This window comes from Mytilus galloprovincialis, chromosome 13, assembly GCF_965363235.1.
Source record: "Mytilus galloprovincialis chromosome 13, xbMytGall1.hap1.1, whole genome shotgun sequence".
Lineage (NCBI taxonomy): Eukaryota > Metazoa > Mollusca > Bivalvia > Mytilida > Mytilidae > Mytilus > Mytilus galloprovincialis.
This window is the reverse complement of record NC_134850.1, coordinates 51,414,976-51,435,522: the sequence shown is the minus strand read 5'-3', so window position 1 is coordinate 51,435,522 and position 20,547 is coordinate 51,414,976. Positions and strand designations below refer to the sequence as shown.

General features: G+C 30.4%; 2 protein-coding genes across 4 annotated transcripts in view; one reads left to right on the top strand and one right to left on the bottom strand.

The window, feature by feature from the left end:
* LOC143056617 (uncharacterized) overlaps nucleotides 1–17,904 on the bottom strand; it is a 35,153-nt gene extending 17,249 nt beyond the window's left edge. The window contains exons 1-2 of one of the 3 annotated variants that reach the window (XM_076229774.1): nucleotides 17,658–17,904; nucleotides 1,068–1,245 (exon numbers count right to left, since the gene is read on the bottom strand). In XM_076229774.1, coding sequence (XP_076085889.1) covers nucleotides 1,068–1,245; nucleotides 17,658–17,672 — 193 coding nt within the window. In that variant the 5' untranslated portion in view covers nucleotides 17,673–17,904. Of the gene's footprint in view, nucleotides 1–1,067; nucleotides 1,246–2,952; nucleotides 3,034–3,176; nucleotides 3,359–17,657 lie in introns of those variants that run through there. The other 2 variants (XM_076229775.1, XM_076229776.1) reach the window with 2 other exon arrangements.
* Nucleotides 17,554–20,547, top strand: part of LOC143056612 (uncharacterized) — a 128,441-nt gene continuing 125,447 nt past the window's right edge. The window contains exon 1 of the mRNA XM_076229731.1: nucleotides 17,554–17,572. The gene's annotated coding sequence lies outside the window, so the exon portion shown is untranslated. The remainder of the gene's footprint in view (nucleotides 17,573–20,547) is intronic.

The window sequence follows — 20,547 nt, the reverse complement described above, 5'->3', positions numbered from 1 at the left end:
AAAGAAGATATGGTATGATTGCCAATGAGACAACTATCCACAAAAGACCAAAATAACACAGACATTTTAAAACAACTATAGGTCACCGTACGGCCTTCAACAATGAGCAAAGCCCATACCGCAAAGTGAGCTATAAAAGGCCCCGATAAGACAATGTAAAACAATTCAAACGAGAAAACTAACGGCCTTATTTATGTAAGTTTTCCTAAAACCACAAAAATTGGTACCCACGAAAATAAATGAATCCACAGTATATCATATATATATAAAATGCTGAATTTTCATTGATTAATTTTTTCTTTACACCATTCACTTTCAATATGATAAAGGCTATTTTATTCTTTCATTGGTATCAGTTGTTAAGTGGTCTAAGTAGTTCAACTACAGGCTAACAGCAACCACTAGCCTTTGAACACTGAGGTTGTGAGTACAGATCCGCTTATTGCAGGTGAGTTAGATTCCTATCTTGATTCACTTGGATTGACAACTTTTTCCTGACGAAGGTCTGCGGCTTTTTATGTGCAATTCAGCTACCTCCATCAAATTAAACTTGTCTACATGATAGTGGTATTTAAAAGTTAACAATCAATCAATCAATCAACAACTTTTTCTCCTGATCGCATATTTGATAATTGGCCTTTTCAGAATCTAAAGAACTATGGGTAATCTCATTGTTCATACACCATAATGAAAATAACGTTACGTCAGTGGTTAAATTTGGGATTGTTTAGCACGTTTTTAATCAATCACAAGGTTTTGGAGTATGCTTTTGAAAATATTGCCTAGAATGCGTTAGATTCTAAAACAGTAAATTGAAAAAACATAATTAAAAAAAAAAATAATAGCTAAAATATGAGACTGTGACCAAACAATACAAATGTTCACTACTTACATCAGGTAATTGACTTATTAAAAATACATCGTACTTTTCCTGCATCAAAACTTATTGATATACAATTCCAAATTCATGTTGGTTTATACATGTGTTTATTTGTAAATGCAGATGATTTGGATATACATGTGCAGCTTAGAATCTTTAAAGAAATATAAGGAAAAAAGATATGTACCTGGATTACATTCTACAAATCTGCAGCACACTTCTCTAGCTTGTTTCCCTCTTATCCATAATATACGACGTTTATATCCGTCAGGACACCTATTTGTTGCTATGGCTGCTGCAGAAAACTGTGTGAACATCAATTGTAATGATAACAACTGTAGTAACCAGTTCACTGTAGCTAAAGTCTGAAATCAAATAGGAAAAAAACTGTGTGAACATCAATTGTAATGATAACAACTGTAGTAACCAGCTTACTGTAGCTAAAGTCTGAAATCAAGTAGGAAAAACACTTTAATGCTCAATTTACATACATTTTTTTTTATAGCAAATTTAAACAAAATACATCCTATCATATTTCTTAGTCTTCACACTCAACAACAAGACCACCAGTCCAGGATTGTAAAATTGATATCAGGCTTGTAAAATTCTTTTCCACAAGCCAACAGAATCCAACTTATTTTTTTGTAAATTTGAACTTAAGGGGTTGTGAATTCAAAAATTCAAAATGCAGTTGTGTTTCCTGACTCCCTTACCTATATGTCCTATATCATGTACATATGTATATGTACATTGTACATTATTAACTATCCTTACATATATAAATTTTTGGTTCAGTACAAAATAGTCCAGTCTGCACCATAAGCTTTTGCAACAAAAACTATGAAGACCAATATTTTAACATTTGTGTTTCATTGTCTTAAGTGTCTAAACAAAGTTTTTCAAATACTTACAAATGACTTACTAAACTAAATGAAATCTGACTAGTTTGAACTAGTGGCTAACTGTGCAGAGTGATCATCATGATCATGGTGATAGTCTTTGTAAAATATCTTAGGAAATAAAATCATCTCAGGTCAAATCATAGGACTATTTATAGCTAGTTATAAAGTTGACTTATGACTTTTCTCGTTTGAATTGTTTTATATTTTCATTTTTGGGCCTTTCATGCCTTTTATAGCTGACTATGCGGTATGGGCTTTGCTCATTGTTGAAGGCCATACAGTGACCTATAGTTGTAATTTCTGTGTCATTTTGGTCTCTTGTGGAGAGTTGTCTCACAGGCAATCATACCACATCTTCTTTTTTTAGATATATGTCGATAATATGAGTAAAATCTTGAAAACTTAACATCAAAATTAAAATGTCTCAGAACAATGTACAAAATGTATTATAACTATTAATCCAAACATAAATAAAATGGAATAAAGGTAAAACATCACCAGCAAACCAACATAAAAAAAAAACCTCAAAAGACATTTGAAGGTCAAAATACAGATGTCCCAGAGCATCTTTTGTTTACATGTATATCATTAGTTTAATTATCTCCAATATTCAAATGTAGATGAGCAGATTACAATCATGATTCAATATATAAAGATGACTGTGAATTATGGCTAGAAATAACAAATAGGGGCTCCAACAGTGACCTATACATGTAGCTACCTTAGCTTAGATCTATATATATGCACATCAGCAATGATCAGTATGTGACCTCTACACAAATATAAAAGTTGTCAAGGTAATATTTACAGTAGGTACCACAGTCACCCATGGTAGAAGACTATCTAGTCAGTATTCAGGGTTGTCAAGGGGATATAAGTATATAATATAATTGTTTCCTGAATTTATGTATATATATAATTTAGTAAGTTGTCATGATTGTAAATGTATCTAATATTACCATTAGCAAGAAAGTAATACCATCAATAGACATGACTCCAATACAGGTACCGACTGTCACAGTTTAATTACAAGTAAAAAAATGAACAAAGAACATATGGCACCTTTCTATTAAAAGAGGGTGTTTTCAATATTTCAATAAATTGCAATATTTCTATTTAACATGTTAAATAAATATTAACATTAAATTTTCTAAAATTCTCAAAACATACCATGACAATAACAGATATCCTTTCATTTCATATTTTCATCAATTATTGTATTGATTTTAACACTTCTAACTCCTTTGTTTGGGTGGACATGATAGGAGTATTGATTTGCCTGTGTGTAAATTTATGAATGAAAACATCTAACTCAGCATCCCATCACTACAGTAACAATGTCTGTTATCTAATTACTTTTAATTTATATCAATTAAATAAAAAATGTTATTTACCTTTATATACATTGGTTTCTAAACTTCAACAGATAAATCTAAGGCAATGAGGTGAAAAAATCCTAAAAATTAACTCCAAAAATGAGATTGCAAATGAGTCATGGTCTGCAGCAGCCGGAAATGCACAAGGGGAAGCAACCTTTCCAGCATCCTGAAGCAGTTGCCCACCTTTGTTCACAGGCGGCAATGAAAAAGTTAACAAAGAGAAAAGTAAATTCAGATAATGTTTGCATTTATTTTGTCACTTAACATTATACATGTATCGTAACATTACATATTTCACATAATACACAAAAACTAAAAAAAAACATAGGCGGATCCTGGGGGGAGAAGGGGGGGGGGGGGTGTTGGGCCGGGCCTTTCTTTCGTGGGAAACGTTTGGTTGATTATATAGGAAATCACTGAAGCATGACTGGAGCCCCCCCCCCCCCCCCCCCCCTTTAGGAAAAGTTCTGGATCCGCCACTGTAAACATGAACTTTTCTATTTGTTTACTTTGGCCTTTGCACATCAGTCATTGTTCAAAGCAGGAACTTATATATATTAACAGTTAAGTATACTGTTCCCAGCTCAAAGGTTGTCAGCACTGCAGTTTATAATATGTCTTAAAATAAAATAGATGACAATCCCATTGTAAGTTATCAACAGATCAATGTTAGATGGGAAATCAGGGGTGGATCCAGCTGTATTAAAAAGGGGGGGTCCATCCATATGTCCCCATTCAAATGCATTGGTCGTCCAAAGAAAAAGGTGGGGTTTTGGGTTCCAACCCCCAAAACCCCTGGATCCCGCCACTGGAATTTTAATTTGTAACCATTTTCCTTTGAAAAATTTCAGATGAAGAAATTATCCAATTATTATTACAGCCCTAAGTATTAAAATTTTGAAGGGCTTTTCTGGGGTCCAAGTCAAGATACAAAAAAAATGTAAATGTAAATTTGAAAATATTACAGAGTCCCATGCACTATATTCATACTAAAGTAGGACATTTTTTATTCATAGTATTGTAAATTATTTCTGCAAATTGTACATATTTAGTTACTAATTGATACTTTTGTTGATAGATAAGGTCAAGGTCCCAATCGTTTTGGTGTTGAAAATAGAGCAGAAATGGCAAAATACATGGTGACCTTAAGGTTCATGTGGACCCTAGGGCTAAAATGGCTGCATTTTCACCTAAAACTTTACTCGGAATACAAACAAACCTGTGCATCTCTGGAAAAGATTTAAGGCATAGCATGCCCTAAATAAATAAGATTCAAATTTAAATTTTAGAAAATTGAAAACTTAACTGGATTGCAGTGCACTTTTTTTCGTCCCTGCAGAAGATGATTAAATAAACAAACATTTGAGTTAAGCTTGATATGGTCCACTCAGGAACACAGTTTAAATCACCAATTATTGTCAGTGGCGTAGCTTGCATGTATGCTCAGATGCTCAAGCATCCACATCATTTTGACAAAAAAAAAAAAAAAAAATAGATTAATGTATAATTGCATGTGTTCGCAGCAGAAACACACAGATGTACTAGTATCTAAACGTAACAATAGCGAGGATATGAGAATAGCGTTCAACTTTTTCCAAAGCAGTATACGTGGTCTTTCCTTTGGGCCCGTTTAGTTTATGGATAAATCACTGAAAAGTGCTCTCGACTTTTTCGTAAAAAGTCTACATCGTAGCGCATCGTCGGCTACGGCAAGCGCAGAAGATGATCATATGATACGCAGATTTGCGGACATGTTTGGTCTGAAATTGAGCCAAGCAGAGAGATGACATAACAACGTTATTAGTTAACAACTAATCAATCATATCCTGGTATCATTTCCTGGGACATGAAACACGACTAGTATTAATTTATAACGGAGTTTGATAATTCCTGGACTTATAAATTCCCTTTTCCATCTAGGTACAAATATTTATTTTATTTTCAATAAAAGAACGATAAATGTCCCTGCATTGTTCATATTTTATCTATCCAAGATACAAGTGAAATAACAAAAAAAGCATTTTTTTATTTTATTATTCATATCTTGAGAGAAATAAAAGCTTCAGGCCAAATGCAGTTGGCTTTCCGTTATAATTTATATTTCAAAGGTATTAATTGGTTAAAATATTCGATCAGAAATTATTATCGCAAGGGTCAAAAATATTGCTGATGATATAAATATCACAAAAATATGGCAAGAATTGTACACTAACAGGGCTAACAAGTCGGACGTCCGATATTTCCATGTCCCCTGCAACGCGTTAAGAAAAGTAATCAAAAACCTCGTTTGGAGGCTCAAATTCCAACAAAAGGGAGTCAATTCGGATCCTTCGAGAAACATATATATTGGTGGGTATTTTGAAATTAAACAAAAATCTAGCCAGTGTCGGATTGTAGGGGCGTACACATGCATACAGGGAAAATGTCAAAAAAATATCATTTTCTGCATAAAATGGTCCCAAAATTTTTTCAGTTTTTGACAGTTTCGCATCCACATCATATGAACCCTGGCTACGCCACTGATTGTCAGGTATCTATTGTCCTTCTATTGCCCTTGTCAATTAATACTGCTCACTTCAATTATTAACTGTGTGGAAGTTCTCAAAACTCTTTCCCAACTTAATTTATTTTGGCACCTTCTGGAGGAATGAAAAAAAATGCACTGGAAAATCCTGTCAAAATTTTGTTTTTCTAAAACATAAAGCATATTTGAAATTTATTAATCTAGGGCATGCTATGCCTTAAAAATTTTCCAGATGCACAGGTTTGTCTGTACTCTGAGTAAATTTTGAGGTGAAAATGCAGTCATTTTAGCCAAAAGGTCCACATGAACCTTAACTTAAGTTGTTAACTTTTCAGTTGGTATTTGTCATAGATTTGTCTCATTGGCAATCATACCACATCTTTGTGTTTTTATAAGGATCATTACATTATCTCCCTTGGAAAAAGTTACAGTGTTTCATGATCAGAATCTTGAAAAAAATGGTATAATTTTAAATGAAAATGGAAATAAATGGCGTAGAAATGAATGTAATTTTTACATAGTATAGATTACAACAAAATGCCTATTTTATCAGATCCTATGATATAATTTCATAGGATTATCAGCAGTAAAATACATTTAACAGATATTTTTATAACTGCTGCTGAGGAAGTGCTTTATGAATATTATATAACTATGTATGATATATAAAAAAATTGAGATAAAAGACAAAACTATCTTTGAAGTATTCTAAAAATAAAATTTGCTTTCATTATTTTGTTTGTGAACACTTATGTTGATAATGCTGTGCTTGGCTTGTTGCATAATATAAACTTCCCCCATGTAGATTTTATCTCAGAAATATAAGTTACATTAATTTGATTGTTTAAATCATTTCTTGATGGTCCATCAAGGGATTAAAATTATAGTTGCTGAGTTAATTTAATTCAATCTTTGTTAATATGCATTGTACTATTACATCAAATAATCCTGAACATTGATTATTCATGAAATATTTGCCACTGGATGTTAATCAACCATCAATCAATCACAAAATGAAAAAAATCAGTATGTTTAAAAGCACTCCTGAGCATTCTGATATTTTATGGAAACATATAACAAAAAACAATCTTTCCTGTCATAGGATTTTTTTTATCTTTTAAAGCTTTAGATTATATTTTTTTCAATTTCATTACTGTAAACCAACTTATTTTCGTGGATACTTTATTTCGCGTTTTACTCTTCCTAGACCATTTCGCGGCTATTAAATTTAGCGATTTTCTGAATTACTCGATGTAGTTTAATGAAGAGAGATCAATGTTTTACATATTCGTGACGATTTATATTCACGTTTTTTTTCTACTCACGAAAGTCGCGAAAATAAATCGCTCGCGAAAATAAGTTGGTTTACAGTATGTCTGCCAAATTGTACAAACACAATTTAATCACAAAACATTTGAGTCGAAACTTGAGACTTTAGAATAAGGGGGACACATGGTAAGCCAGCAAAAATATTTCTGTCTAACATGCTGAAAAGATTAAGAGAAACCTATATGTGAATATATATTTACATTTTTTCTGGACCATTTTTGTCATCTAAAACAGAGAGACTAAATGAATTAAAACTGGTTTTCAAAGAGTGAAATGTATGAGTTTATTGTTTCTCTTGCCGTTTGATCACTTATTTTTTAAATTGCCTTTTACATTTACATGGTTTATTCTTTACAGACTTTTTGTGTGTGATATTATTTAAAAGGAATTGTCTTTTTACACTATGTTTCCATAAATTATACAGCCAGGTCAGCTAAACATCTAATAAATCCTGCAATGACAGTTAACCTCAGAAAATATAAATGGCAAAGAATCACATTTAACCAGAACAAATTTGAAACTATGAAACTTTCAATTTTTGTAATAATTCACAGTTTTTCCACCCACTAGTTACCTTATGAGCATACATGGATATGAAATGACTTTTGTAATCTGATACTGTGCAATGAAACAGTGTTGAATAACAAATCCTTAGGGAAACTGAATTTTATTTTGATGCACACAAGTGGTTAGTTTATGTACAATGTAAATTGAAAAGAATGTTATTTGTATGCTCTGATGCATAGGTTTAATTAAGACATGTTTTCATAATATGCAAGTCTCGGGATAAACTGGCTCTATGTATAATATTGTTGTGGAGGCGATTTTCATGTATCCTCTAAAAACAGCTGTGTAACTGTGTTTTACAAAGCTACGCTATTTGAAACAAAGAGACTGATGCTCTTCACAGAACATTTGTTTGTCAATATTAGAAAATCTTCTCTTAATGAACAAGCGTTAATCTTGTGGTTTTTCCAAATTTTTTAACCAAAAGGATGACACGAAAAAATCAATTCTTGTGTTTTGTAAATATTTTATATTAAAGCGTGGTTGAAGTTTTCCTCAAAATACACATTTTTAAACTTTTGACTAATTTTGTATAATTTTTCCTCAAAGTTTTTTTGTCAGTTTGCTGTTTCACTAATTATGTGGTTTTTTTTTACATCAAAGAGAGAAAAATGAAAGAATGGAAAAAAATTTACGTGGTCATCCAACATTTTGTTTATAGATTGATAAGAACTGTACAATTAACTATTGTGTTAGATGTATATAATTAAATGTATATAGAGGTTCATAAACTTAACTTGTATCCACAAGGTTGAAAATAATTTTAAAAGTTAAAATTTGGAAGTAAAATGGCTAGATTTAAGTCTTATTTTTTCTTTCACTATTTTTCTTTTCCATTGTATAAAATTTTCTTCTTTTTTGCATTTTGATTTGTTTGTTTATCAATGACTATTTTATGTACATGTTTTCCCGAATAAATTATTACATTGCCAATTTTCTAAATGGTAGTTTCATCTGTTTCAATGTATTATCTTTTGGAAGCAAATTTGTAATTTACTATATATATATCAAGATAACTTTAGCTGTGTTTTGTCCAAAAATTTGATATGAACATTATATTTATTAATGGTGAAATTGTTAGGCAAATGTCTTATTTTGCAATTAGATCCTTACTTTAGCAGTCAAATCAATGCAAATATAAGTATTTAGGATACTAATAATGTGTGCAAGTGTATCTGATTTTGTTGTAATAATTATCAAGTCTGTATCTTCACCATGTAATATTTTTTGTAAGGGCACAATTTTAGAACTTGATGTATTTGAGTTAGTTGATAATTGGATAATTAGAAAAGTTATCTCAACAGTAGATAAAATATGAGGCTATACTGCCTTTTGAGCTCTTGGTATCTTTTTAACAAATCAACACTTATCCATTATATCTCCTTTACCTTTAATTGTTAATTGAAATGACCTTGAGTTCCAGTGCAAAATAATTTTGTGGAAAAGGTACTTAATCTGATACTCAGGATGATGTCCATTTCAAATTGATGAAGTTAATTGCACATATTGACAGTTTAATTAATAGAAATTTATTAGTATTGGAATTATGATATGGCATTACCAGCCGTTTGATTTTGATGGCTCTAGGACACATAGATCTCATCAATATTTATCACGTCAGTGTTGACAATGTTGATAAGGTGCATTAATGTAGATTACGATCGTAACGGTCCATCGGTCAAAGGCATTGGGATTGTCAGTCTTTGTGACACAGATTAAATGTAATTAACAGAGCTTGGACAAGTCTTCTATGTAAAAATGATACATTTTTAAAAAGTGGCAGAAAACTTGTGATTTTTATACCCAACCTTTAGGAGGCTGTGTAATATGTGAAAAAGACATTAGTATTTATATGATTTCTTTATTTGGGAAGTAATGAGGCAATATTTTTCTAGCTTTTCATACTGGGAATTTGTCAGATGTGAATAATTGTAATCTATAAAAAAAAAAATTACTAAGGTTGAAAAAAAAAACAGGAAGCGATCAATTTTTTCATCAAAGTTATCAGCGTTAATTCAGCATGGTATCTTATACTAGTGAATAATGGATTTATATATTACTGTTAAATATAAACTTTATTTCATGGCATATTTTTATTTTTATTGAAAGTTGATGGATTATCTTGAAAAGTGTCTGAAAAAAAGATATTAAAATTATTGAAATAGCTTGAAAAAAATCTTTATTTTAAGAGATACACACCTGACTGAAATATAATGCTTATATTCTATGTCAGTATCCTACATTTTATGATTGAAGCTGCAACTGCATATTGTACTTTAAAAATAGTGTCTTTCAGTAACTTGTAGTTTTCTTAGTTTAATACTCTTTGTGTTGGTTCAATAGTTTGGTGTTTTTTTTTACTTTGTGTTAATCAAATGAGTTTAATCATTTTCAACTTATTTTTGTACATTTTGTCATGTGAGGGCCTTTTCTGGCTTACCTATACAGTATGTTTTCTCATTGTTGAAGGGCATACAGCTACCTAGTTTTGCTTACATCTAAGTCACTTTATGGGATAGTTGTCTAATTACTTATTAGCAATCCCACCACATCTCCTTATTTTTGAATGGAGAAGACGGACCTTTAATCTTCCTATGGCAGAGAATGCTGAATTGATGTATTGATGACTATGACACATGCATATTAAACTGCAAATTTCTGGTTGGAATTTTTTTTTTCAGCATATGTGCTAGATTATTGAATCTTTAATATAGCTGTTTTAGGCTGTATCGGATGCAACAACAAATCAATCCAATATCTTTGACCAGTGTTTAGGACCTCCCAGATTAGATCCCAATATTTAAAAAATGTATAACATTTAAAAACATTACCAAAATCTTCAAAGTGAGTGAATATTAAAGTACTTATAGTAATTGATGTAGAATACCAGAAAAGTACAAGATGACTCACATTTGGACTATTTCTTCAAAACACAGGTTGCTGATGACGTCTATTGATTGAATACCTTACGTCCATATGTTGCATAAGAACATATACTTCCTGTGATGATAATGGTCCATATTTAAATGCGTCATTTATTGCATCCATTTTTTATGTAGCTATATTTAGTAACTTATGTAAGTCATACTTTATTTTAGCTTTAAATATTGGAGATAATTTCAAACCTGCTGAAAATTGACACAGAAAACAAATCTAATCTTGATCTTCATACTGTAAATTAGTATAAGAAAAAGTTAAAGTCACCAGGAGAAGTTCAAAATAAGCCTTCAAGTTTGTCCAAGTGGTCTAAGTAGTTCTACTACTATAATCACTAGTCAGTCACCACTGAGGTTGTGATTTTGAACCCCCCTTGTGCAGGTGCACTTGACTCCAATCTTATTTGACTAAAATTGTCAGTTTTCCTATAAAAGGTCTGTGGTTTTCTCATGGCATTCCGACTTCCTCTACCTGTTAACACTAACCGCCACAAAAAGTGGGGCTAAAAAAGTGGGGCTAAAAAAGGGGGGCTAAAAAGGTGGCATTAAAACATCAATAATCAATCAATCTCGAAAGGAATCATATTTTTCAAACACACATGCAAATTTTGTCAACCTGATTTATGACCAACTTATAAATGAAAAAAATATAAAACTGACAACAACCAACTACAACCTTTGAATGATAGGCTCCTAACTTTTGGAAAGCACATACAGAATGTGGCAGGGTTAAAAGTGTTGCGACTGGTCAATCTTCCCCCTCACCTGGGACAATTGTGTAACACAACCCTAAGAGAAGACTCTCATATACCATGTATTCAGTTGGAAATGGCTTGACTAACCTAGCTTCTTAAAGAAGTATTTTATTTTATCTATCAAGCAAGGCATCAGGGGTTAGGCATTGATAAACTCAAACAGAATCAAATGTGATTATGAATAGTGTAAGAATCCATTAATTTGATAATTGTGTCATCCTTATAATGAGTTGTATATTTTTCAAAGCTAAAATTTAGTTATACTTTACTTAATTATGATGGTGGATATAAAAAAGATTGCCAATGAAAAAACTCTTCACAAGAGAACAAATGACACAGTAATTAATAACTATGTAGGTCACCTTATATTGCCTACAAAAATGAGGAAAGCCCATACCGCATAGTACACCATGAAAGGCCCCAACATGAAAAATATTCATTGTTGAAGGTCATACAGTGACCTGTATTTGTTAATTTTTGTGTCATTTTGGTCTCTTGTGGAGAATTGTCTCATTGGCAATCATACCACATCTTCTATTTTTATATTCTCCTAAACCTCTTATCATAGTTTAAATAAACTTTATAAGAATCAACTTCATAAAGCATTTGTGCAGCACCTATTTTGTATTTTTAACAAAAATCTTTTCAAGGTTTCTCTAAGAACATTGTAGATTTGCTAGGGGGAGAGGATATCATTTTGAAATCTTTGCTTATAGTACCTCAAGTTTTGATTTGTTGTTTAGTTTTGGGTAATTTAAAAAAAAAGAAGATAAAATGTGAAAAGATGTTTCTAAAAGTTTTTAGCAAAATTTTAATGTTTATATGTTGAAACCTTTTTATTGATAGATAATTTTACAAACTTAAGATTATTCATGGAGATAAAACTTGAAAAATTAATATATTGATTAATAAATTATTTCAAACCAAAAGCATTGCAGGTTTATCTGTTTAAAAAAGATGTATATAAAAATTATTGCAATTATATTCAATACAATCAAAGGAAAAACTACAAAATTTACATAATAAAGCAATTTAGAGGATTGTCAAGAAAATCTCATATCTGTCGTTTATTCTAAATATTTCCTAAATTATACAATTCCTACAAATTCTTTGTCAATGATAATTAGACCAGTTTAAAAACAGATGCATTTGTATAATAATACCATTTTATATACAACTTTCTTTTGAATAGAGAATGCCGTTAAGAAAAATCAACAAAGTGACAAGAATGATTCAATAATGAGATGCCATTTTATTTAGGACTGAAAATGTTTGTTTTATGATCAGAGGTTAATGTTATATTTAAAGCAAAGTACATGGCCTACACATTAGAGATTTTATTTTTATGCCCATTTATGGCCATTATGTTTTCTGGTCTTTGTGTCCGTTCATCTGGACTTTCGTCCGTTCGTCTTTCCTGCTTCAGGTTAAAGTTTTGGTTAAAAATTTTGGTCGTAGTTTTGGATGAAGTTGATATCAACTTGAAACTTAGTACACATGTTCAATATGATATGATCTTTCTAATTTTAATGCCAAATTAGAGATTTCCCCCATTTTCACGGTCCACTGAACCATGGAAGTAATATTGAAAGGAATAACATCGTCATCACTTTAAAGGTTTCATCTGCGTTACCGCCCATCTTTCGATAACTCGTTAATTGGTTCAATAGCTGGCATGGATGTTGATTCTCCGCATGTGATCGATCAAATCACTGACACTTATCGGTCATTTTCGTGTTCACGGAGAATTACGAACAGACAAGTTTTTGTCGTATATACGTGCGAGGTAACCCGAATAGTCCATTCGTTACATTCCGTTGATGTACGCTGCCGAATAGAGTCGTTCGTTCAATTTTTATTTTAGTCCATTTTTTCCTATTTTTGGTTAGTTTGAGTCTTAATAGTTTAAACCGACACCTATCACATACGAAATTGGAGAACAAGGCTGGGTCATTTTCAATTTTAATATTTACATACAGTTAAAAAAAACATTTCCGTAAGTTAAGAAGATGATTGTACAAAAAATACATTTGGACCCCCTTTATTAAATACGAAAAATCTAAGTCTTTCGTGTATTAGTCAATTAAAATATTCACAATTCTAAACGGTTCTATCCTTCAATTTAAGTTCTTGATACATAAACTAATTTGTGTAAAAATGAATTTGCCGTAAGACAGATAGATTCAAGCCCATTTCGTCGGTTTGTTATAATTTTTGATGTAGCTTGTTATATTAATACAAGCATTCCACAATAAACAATTAAAAAAACAAAATATTTACGAAAATATTATCCCCGTTTTAGTTGTCCAGTTTCAATAATGTAATCAATGACATTTATGACATATACATAAATTTAGAATACTTGTAAGTATATATCCTTCTTTTTCAATCTCGATAAATTTTGCACATTTCAACAGTAAACAAATCTATGTCTAGATTTGCCTACATTATTTTGTTAAACATCATGTGAAACCTGATCAATTCATCGGTATTTAACTATTTAACTCGGGATCCGCTTTTAACCGGAAAATACTTTTAGAACAGTTTAAAACAAACGGTAAAAAGCAAAAATATGCTAAATTAAATACAATTTTCCATGCTAAACTGCTGTAGTTTGAACAATTCTCGTCCGTTTTTCAAGTTTTTTACATCATACGACTTCATCTGAAGGTAGAGATTTTATATGATACAGTGCCACCTTCTTATTAATAAACCTCGGATTTCACCCAGGTACTTTATAATTACCGGACTTGATAAAATCACGTGACTGATAAGAAATTCCAGATGCCATTTTACAACCGCGGTATCACAGATAGTAAACCAAAGGGGTCTTACCGCTGAGACTATAATTGGATAAAATCATATGACTTTAGTACAGGGCTCTGCAGGCCGTTAATACATGCTAATTAGTCAATGTTATTCCTTTTAAATATTACTTGCATGACTGAACATAGAAAAAGATAGTGCGGATTGGGCATCTGTGTACTGGGGACACATTCTTGTTATGTGCTATAATTTACTTTTGTGTTTTCTTTGTTTGCTTACTGACTTCTGTATGTTGGATTACTGTAAATATTTATTTAATTATGTATATCAGTGGCAGATCCAAGGCGGGGAGGGGGTTCAGGGGGATTTGAACTCCACTTTATTTGTATGATCAATGCATTAGAATGGGGACATATGGTTGAAATATAATAATCTGATTTTAATTTATGATTTCTTACCCATAAGGGTCATGTTAACTATGCTTTATTTAAATATTTAAGACATTTTTTCTAGACATGATATTAAAACAATGAGAAAAATACAATATTTTATCCATAAAATGAATGGACTCTCAGCATGGACATTTCAAATCTAGTATTAATATATTGAATGAATTTTAAATTAATTTCTCTATAGTAAAATTTTAATCGATGGAAATATATTTCAGTTCATTGAATTCAAATATCGTATCAATGAATGATTCAGGATTAGATATACAATGTAACTAAAATTTCAAACTATTGACCGAAAAAATCTGAGTATAAACTAATAGATGTATTTGTGAATGTAGCAAGATCTATGGACCGATATTTCAAATATTTATTTATTTAAATGCGTGAATGGTTTACTCTATTAAAGGATAATTATGTTGCGTAATTTCTTGATAGATTTTACGGAAGTGAACCATTTGCACAGAAGTAATAAGCTTGTTTCATTGATGTACTGTTAGATCATTGTTTGTCATTAAAAATGAATGTTTTCAAAAATAAAAAAAACGATGCAATTGTAATTGCAATTTGCATTAAAAGGAATATTTATACAGTACATTGCATGATAAAGATGAATTTTTAATTTTCATGTATCAAGACTAATGCATATTTTTATAAGTTTTGTGTTTTATTTACTAGTTTTAAGTATTATGTTAATTCATTTGTATATGTCTCTTTACCAATGTACTGTGGTTTACAAGAATAAAGATACTTCTAAGATGCTGTATTATTGTACAGTTGGTAAAAACTATGTAGACACCCTGCTCTACATTGCATACATTAATAAGTTTGGTATTAACATGTTCAATCAAATTCTCAACATGACCTATAATAATAATATTTCATAAAAGAAATTACTTCAGTGGTACAAAAAAAAAATGATTTGGCCTTTCTACCAATTTCATAACTACAAGTGAGGATATTTTTTCAGTTTTTGGTGCAGTAACTTTTAATGCTTCCACCACTGACTGATATAGCCATTCTTCAAAAGTTGCTTCCCTTTTATTAGATTTTTGTTCTTTCTTACAAGCAAAACTACATCATTTGGAAAATTGAGTTAATTTCTCATTTTTAGGTAAACATCTAATGTCAATGGCAAAGATAAGACATATCATTGTAACCATTATATTTTGTAATACTACAGTAAAAGGAAATGTCAAAAAGAAATTACTCTTATTAAAAAAAAAACACACTTTTAAATAATCTATAATGTTATAATATAGAAAAATTATATTATGTTATCATTTATCTTGTATTATGGAACTGCAAAATTGTATAAAGTTTTAACTGACATTATCTCAAAATTCAAAAAAGAAAAGTTCTTAGAAATTTTCTGTGTCTACAAAATTTTAAAATATAGTAGAAAATTGAAATATTTCACTTAGCTTATATATTTACTAAAAATGAAATCAAGAAAACTTTACAGTATATATATGTCTTTGTGGTGAATTTTCTCATATGATATTTCTTGCATAAAAGTAACAAATAATTTGAATAAAATAAAAATTTCAACAAAATTTCGAAGTTATTAAATAATAAATTTTCCTTTGTATCAATTGGAATATAATTTTGTCTGCCAAATTTGAAATCTTTATTCTATTTTTATCCAAGTACAGCAAAGAACTATAAACCTTTTTATGATTTCAATATAGGCCCTATATGTCCTGTACTTTTGTCCTCATATCATTATATACATGTGTTTGCTTATTCCTGTCCTGTAATTATAGAAATTTAGAAAAACATTTGTCATTTAATGTTAAGTGGCCAAAGTCACTAAAATTTTACAATGTTTTACTTCTTACATGTACATTTTTTTCCTTCGATATATGGATAAAAAGAGATGTGAGATTTACACCAAAGAGACAGCAACCTAATACCCCATTAAACCAGATGAGCCATTCTAGTCCACAATAAAGCCTGTACAAGCTTATTATAGTCAAGATATAACATAATGAATATTAAAATTTGAATTTCATAAAATTTTACTTGTCATATATTTTACTTGTCATATTTTTAATCTTTAAATTTTCAAACCAATTTTTTAAATGAAGTATTTTGGTAGTACAATCTAAAATTTTTGAAAATTTGGTACACAAATCTCACATTTATCTGATTTATTTTCAGTTTAACAAAATGAATGAAAAAGGTAAATTGTTTTTCACTTATCACTTTTGTAATATGGATTTATATTTAATGTATATGTTGTCAGTTATTGCCACTTTATTGTAATTATTTACTTTTTCCACATGATTGTTATATGTCATTGTAACGATTAGCGGTCTTTTAACGATGTAGGAGATACTGAGGTTGATGACCTCCCTCTTCTTTGTTGCAAGTTCTTTGTCAGAAAGAACAAAGATAGAAATGTTGAATCTAGCTAGTAAGGGTATGTAACACCCTTAAAAGTTTTGTTTTGTCACACTTTTATATGCTTGTGTTTAATGAAGCACTCATAGAAAATTATTTTAAAAATAGATAAGATTATTTAAAAAAAAAGTTAGAGTGCCTTTATTTTGTATGTGTGACCATATCACTACTTTAATATGCTACTGTATTATTGCCCAACCTCATAAGAAAGTAAAACAAGTTACAGTCAATAAAAAAAAATCACATTTTTTTTTTAAATAAGATGACAATTTTCCAATATATATGAAACAATAAATAAACATTGTAGATTTAAAAAAGAAATGCCAATAAAATTATTTCTTGCAAATTATTGTTTGCTTTCAGTACCTTTATCCAAAGACTTAAATAATTTCCTTTGTTTGTTTTTAAAAAAAAGTTTTATGAAGAAAATCGATCTTCAAAATGTAAAATATATTCAGAATTTTTTTTATTTGATATAAGTTTAAATTACCTTCATTTGTTCATGACTATATCACTCCCATAAAGTTATACTGCATTATTTCACAGCTTCATGTATTAATGAATTATAATGCACCTAACATGCATAATATAAAATCATAACAAACCATTTTTTTTTAATTTTCAGATAAAACCACTAATGTCACAACGCTGAAAAAAATCTATATTAAGTAAAGCGAAGGTAAGCCTCTACTTTCATTTTTTCATCACATGTACTTTCATTTTATCCTTTTAATCATAATAATACATCTTTTTTTACCACCTACCTTCTGTTGATGCATGGTTATACTCCTTGATTATTCAGTCTAACTTGGGAATCCCCATTCTAATGGTTTTCCCAATTGTCAATGCTATAGCTCTTTACAATTAAAACCAGAAGCTTATGTCATCGTTTGCATTGACAGAGTGATCTCCCCTAACTCAGCTGCCCCAATATTTGTACTGAGTGATTGATTTTTATAGTATCGTGTAAAAACCAGCACAATCACAATAGTAACAACAATATCATCATCGCTATTAATAGAATAATGAACTCTTGTCGTGGTTTCCAATGTTGAACCTCACTTTTTTTTATTCAAATCAATTCATAAGTTGAGTCATATGTCGTGGACCAGAAATCGGTGCATTAAATATCCAATAACGGATAAATCCAAGTGAACTGGTAATGAGCTGCAATTATATAAAGATCATTATCTTTTTATTCAGCGACAAAATCATCTGGTAAAATTGTTTGCAAATGGATAATCATATGAATTAATTGTTGTAAAATCTGATTTTGTTTATTTGGTTTCATAAAATGCGGAAATGATTAACTTTTGGGCTATGTAGAACTAAAAAGGAGAAGAACAAAGAAGATTTTGATGAATAAATTACAAAAGATTCGCTGAGAATTTTCTGATACAGAAAGCATTCAAGCGTGAATTAAAAAAGATGTTGTGAAAATTTCCAGATAATGTTTTTGTTATTAGTCACATAGTAAACAGTAACATAAATATAAAAGAATCAATAGAAATCTCGACCTTGAACTTATTGTATCCTTATTGTAGGTCAGTAGAACTTAAGGCTGCTGCATGCTCTATGGTACATGATCTTGGTAAACAATAGAACTTATAAAATTACTACATGAGAGTTGAGATGTTAATAATGATAATATTGGATAACCATGATAAGGAGATGTTATGTTCTCAATAATTCAATTCAGAATAGACCATGTAATGTTCGTTTTTAGTAAGAAGAAAAACCGTAATAAATAAAGGGCATAAAATACCAAAGGAACATTCAAACCCATAAGATGAAAATAAACTGACAACTCCATGCCAAAAAATAGAAAAAGGACATTTTTTTGGTGACATCACAACTATTGAATAAAGATAAATAAATGTAGTGTAGTGTATTTTATATTTGAATACAAATTTTTCAAAGATTGTGCATAGTAGATCTAGTGAATTTTATATATTAAATATATATATGTTTAATTAATAAACCTTTATGTCCAACTAAGAGATAAGACTTGAAATACAATATACTTATCCCTTTTATATTGCAATAGTAAAACATTTATTTTTCTGCCCCCCCCCCAACAAAGTTGTCGGTTTCATATAGTTTTATCCTTGTCCGTAATTCCGTCATTCCATAATGCAACAAACCAATATATAGAGTTTTTTTCTAAACGCTTTCAGATATTTGGCTGAATTTTTGTATGTGAGTTAACCATGATGAGTAACTGATCAAGATTAAGTTTCATTCTGCTCCGCTAATTTATGCCGAAATAACGGGCTTTGGACTATGATAAATTGTTGAAAATCACAGTTATATGGACTTTATTTTGAAACGCTTTCAGATATTGAGCTGATATTTGGTATGTGAGTTAATCATGATGAGTAACAGATCAAGTCTAAGTTTATTTCTGCTCCGATAATTTTTGTGACTTTGAAAATTGTTGAAAATCACAGTTATACAGACTTTTTCTATACGCCTTAGATTTTAAGCTGATTTTTATACGACCGCAAAATTTGAAAAATTTTTCGTCGTATATTGCTATCATGTTGGCGTCTGCGTCGTCGTCGTCGTCGTCCGAATACTTTTAGTTTTCGCACTCTAACTTTAGTAAAAGTGAATAGAAATCTATGAAATTTTAACACAAGGTTTATGACCATAAAAGGAAGGTTGGGATTGATTTTGGGAGTTTTGGTCCCAACATTTTAGGAATTAGGGGCCAAAAAGGGCCCAAATAAGCATTTTCTTGGTTTTCGCACTATAACTTAAGTTTAAGTTAACCCTTTCCTCCATTGATATTTTATTTGTACATACTTGATTCGCATAGGATTTTTTCAATAAAAAAAAATCATCAGGTTTAAAGTATCAATGCATTGCAAAAAGGAATATTTCATCAATGAAATTCCAGTCAGATGTTCTCTTGAATACCCTTTTTATATTAGATACAAATTTTATTAGGTCTGATACAGATTTTTTTGCAGTTAAGAAATTTCAACTGAGGCACTACACAGGCGTCAAAAGGCGTCATTATGGAGTAAAGGGGGTGGCGTCAAAAAGCGTCATTATGGAGTAAAGGGTTAATAGAAATCTATGAAATTTTGACACAAGGTTTATGACCACAAAAGAAAGGTTGGGATTGATTTTGGGAGTTTTGGTTCCAACAGTTTAGGAATTAGGGGCCAAAAAAGGGCCCAAATAAGCATTATTCTTGGTTTTCGCACAATAACTTTAGTTTAAGTAAATAGAAATCAATGAAATTTAAACACAATGTTCATGACCACAAAAGGAAGGTTGGGATTGATTTTTGGAGTTGAGGTCACAACAGTTTATGAATTAAGGGCCAAAAAGGGGCCCAAATAAGCATTATTTTTGGTTTTTGCACCATAACTTTAGTATAAGTAAATAGAAATCTATGAAATTTAAACACAAGGTTTATGACCATAAAAGGAAGGTTGGGTTTGATTTTGTGAGTTTTGGTCCTAACAGTTTAGGAATAAGGGGCCCAAAGGGTCCAAAATTGAACTTTGTGTGATTTCATCAAAAATTGAATAATTGGGGTTCTTTGATATGCCGAATCTAACTATGTATGTAGATTCTTAATTTTTGGTCCCGTTTTCAAATTGGTCTACATTAAGGTCCAAAGGGTCCAAAATTAAACTT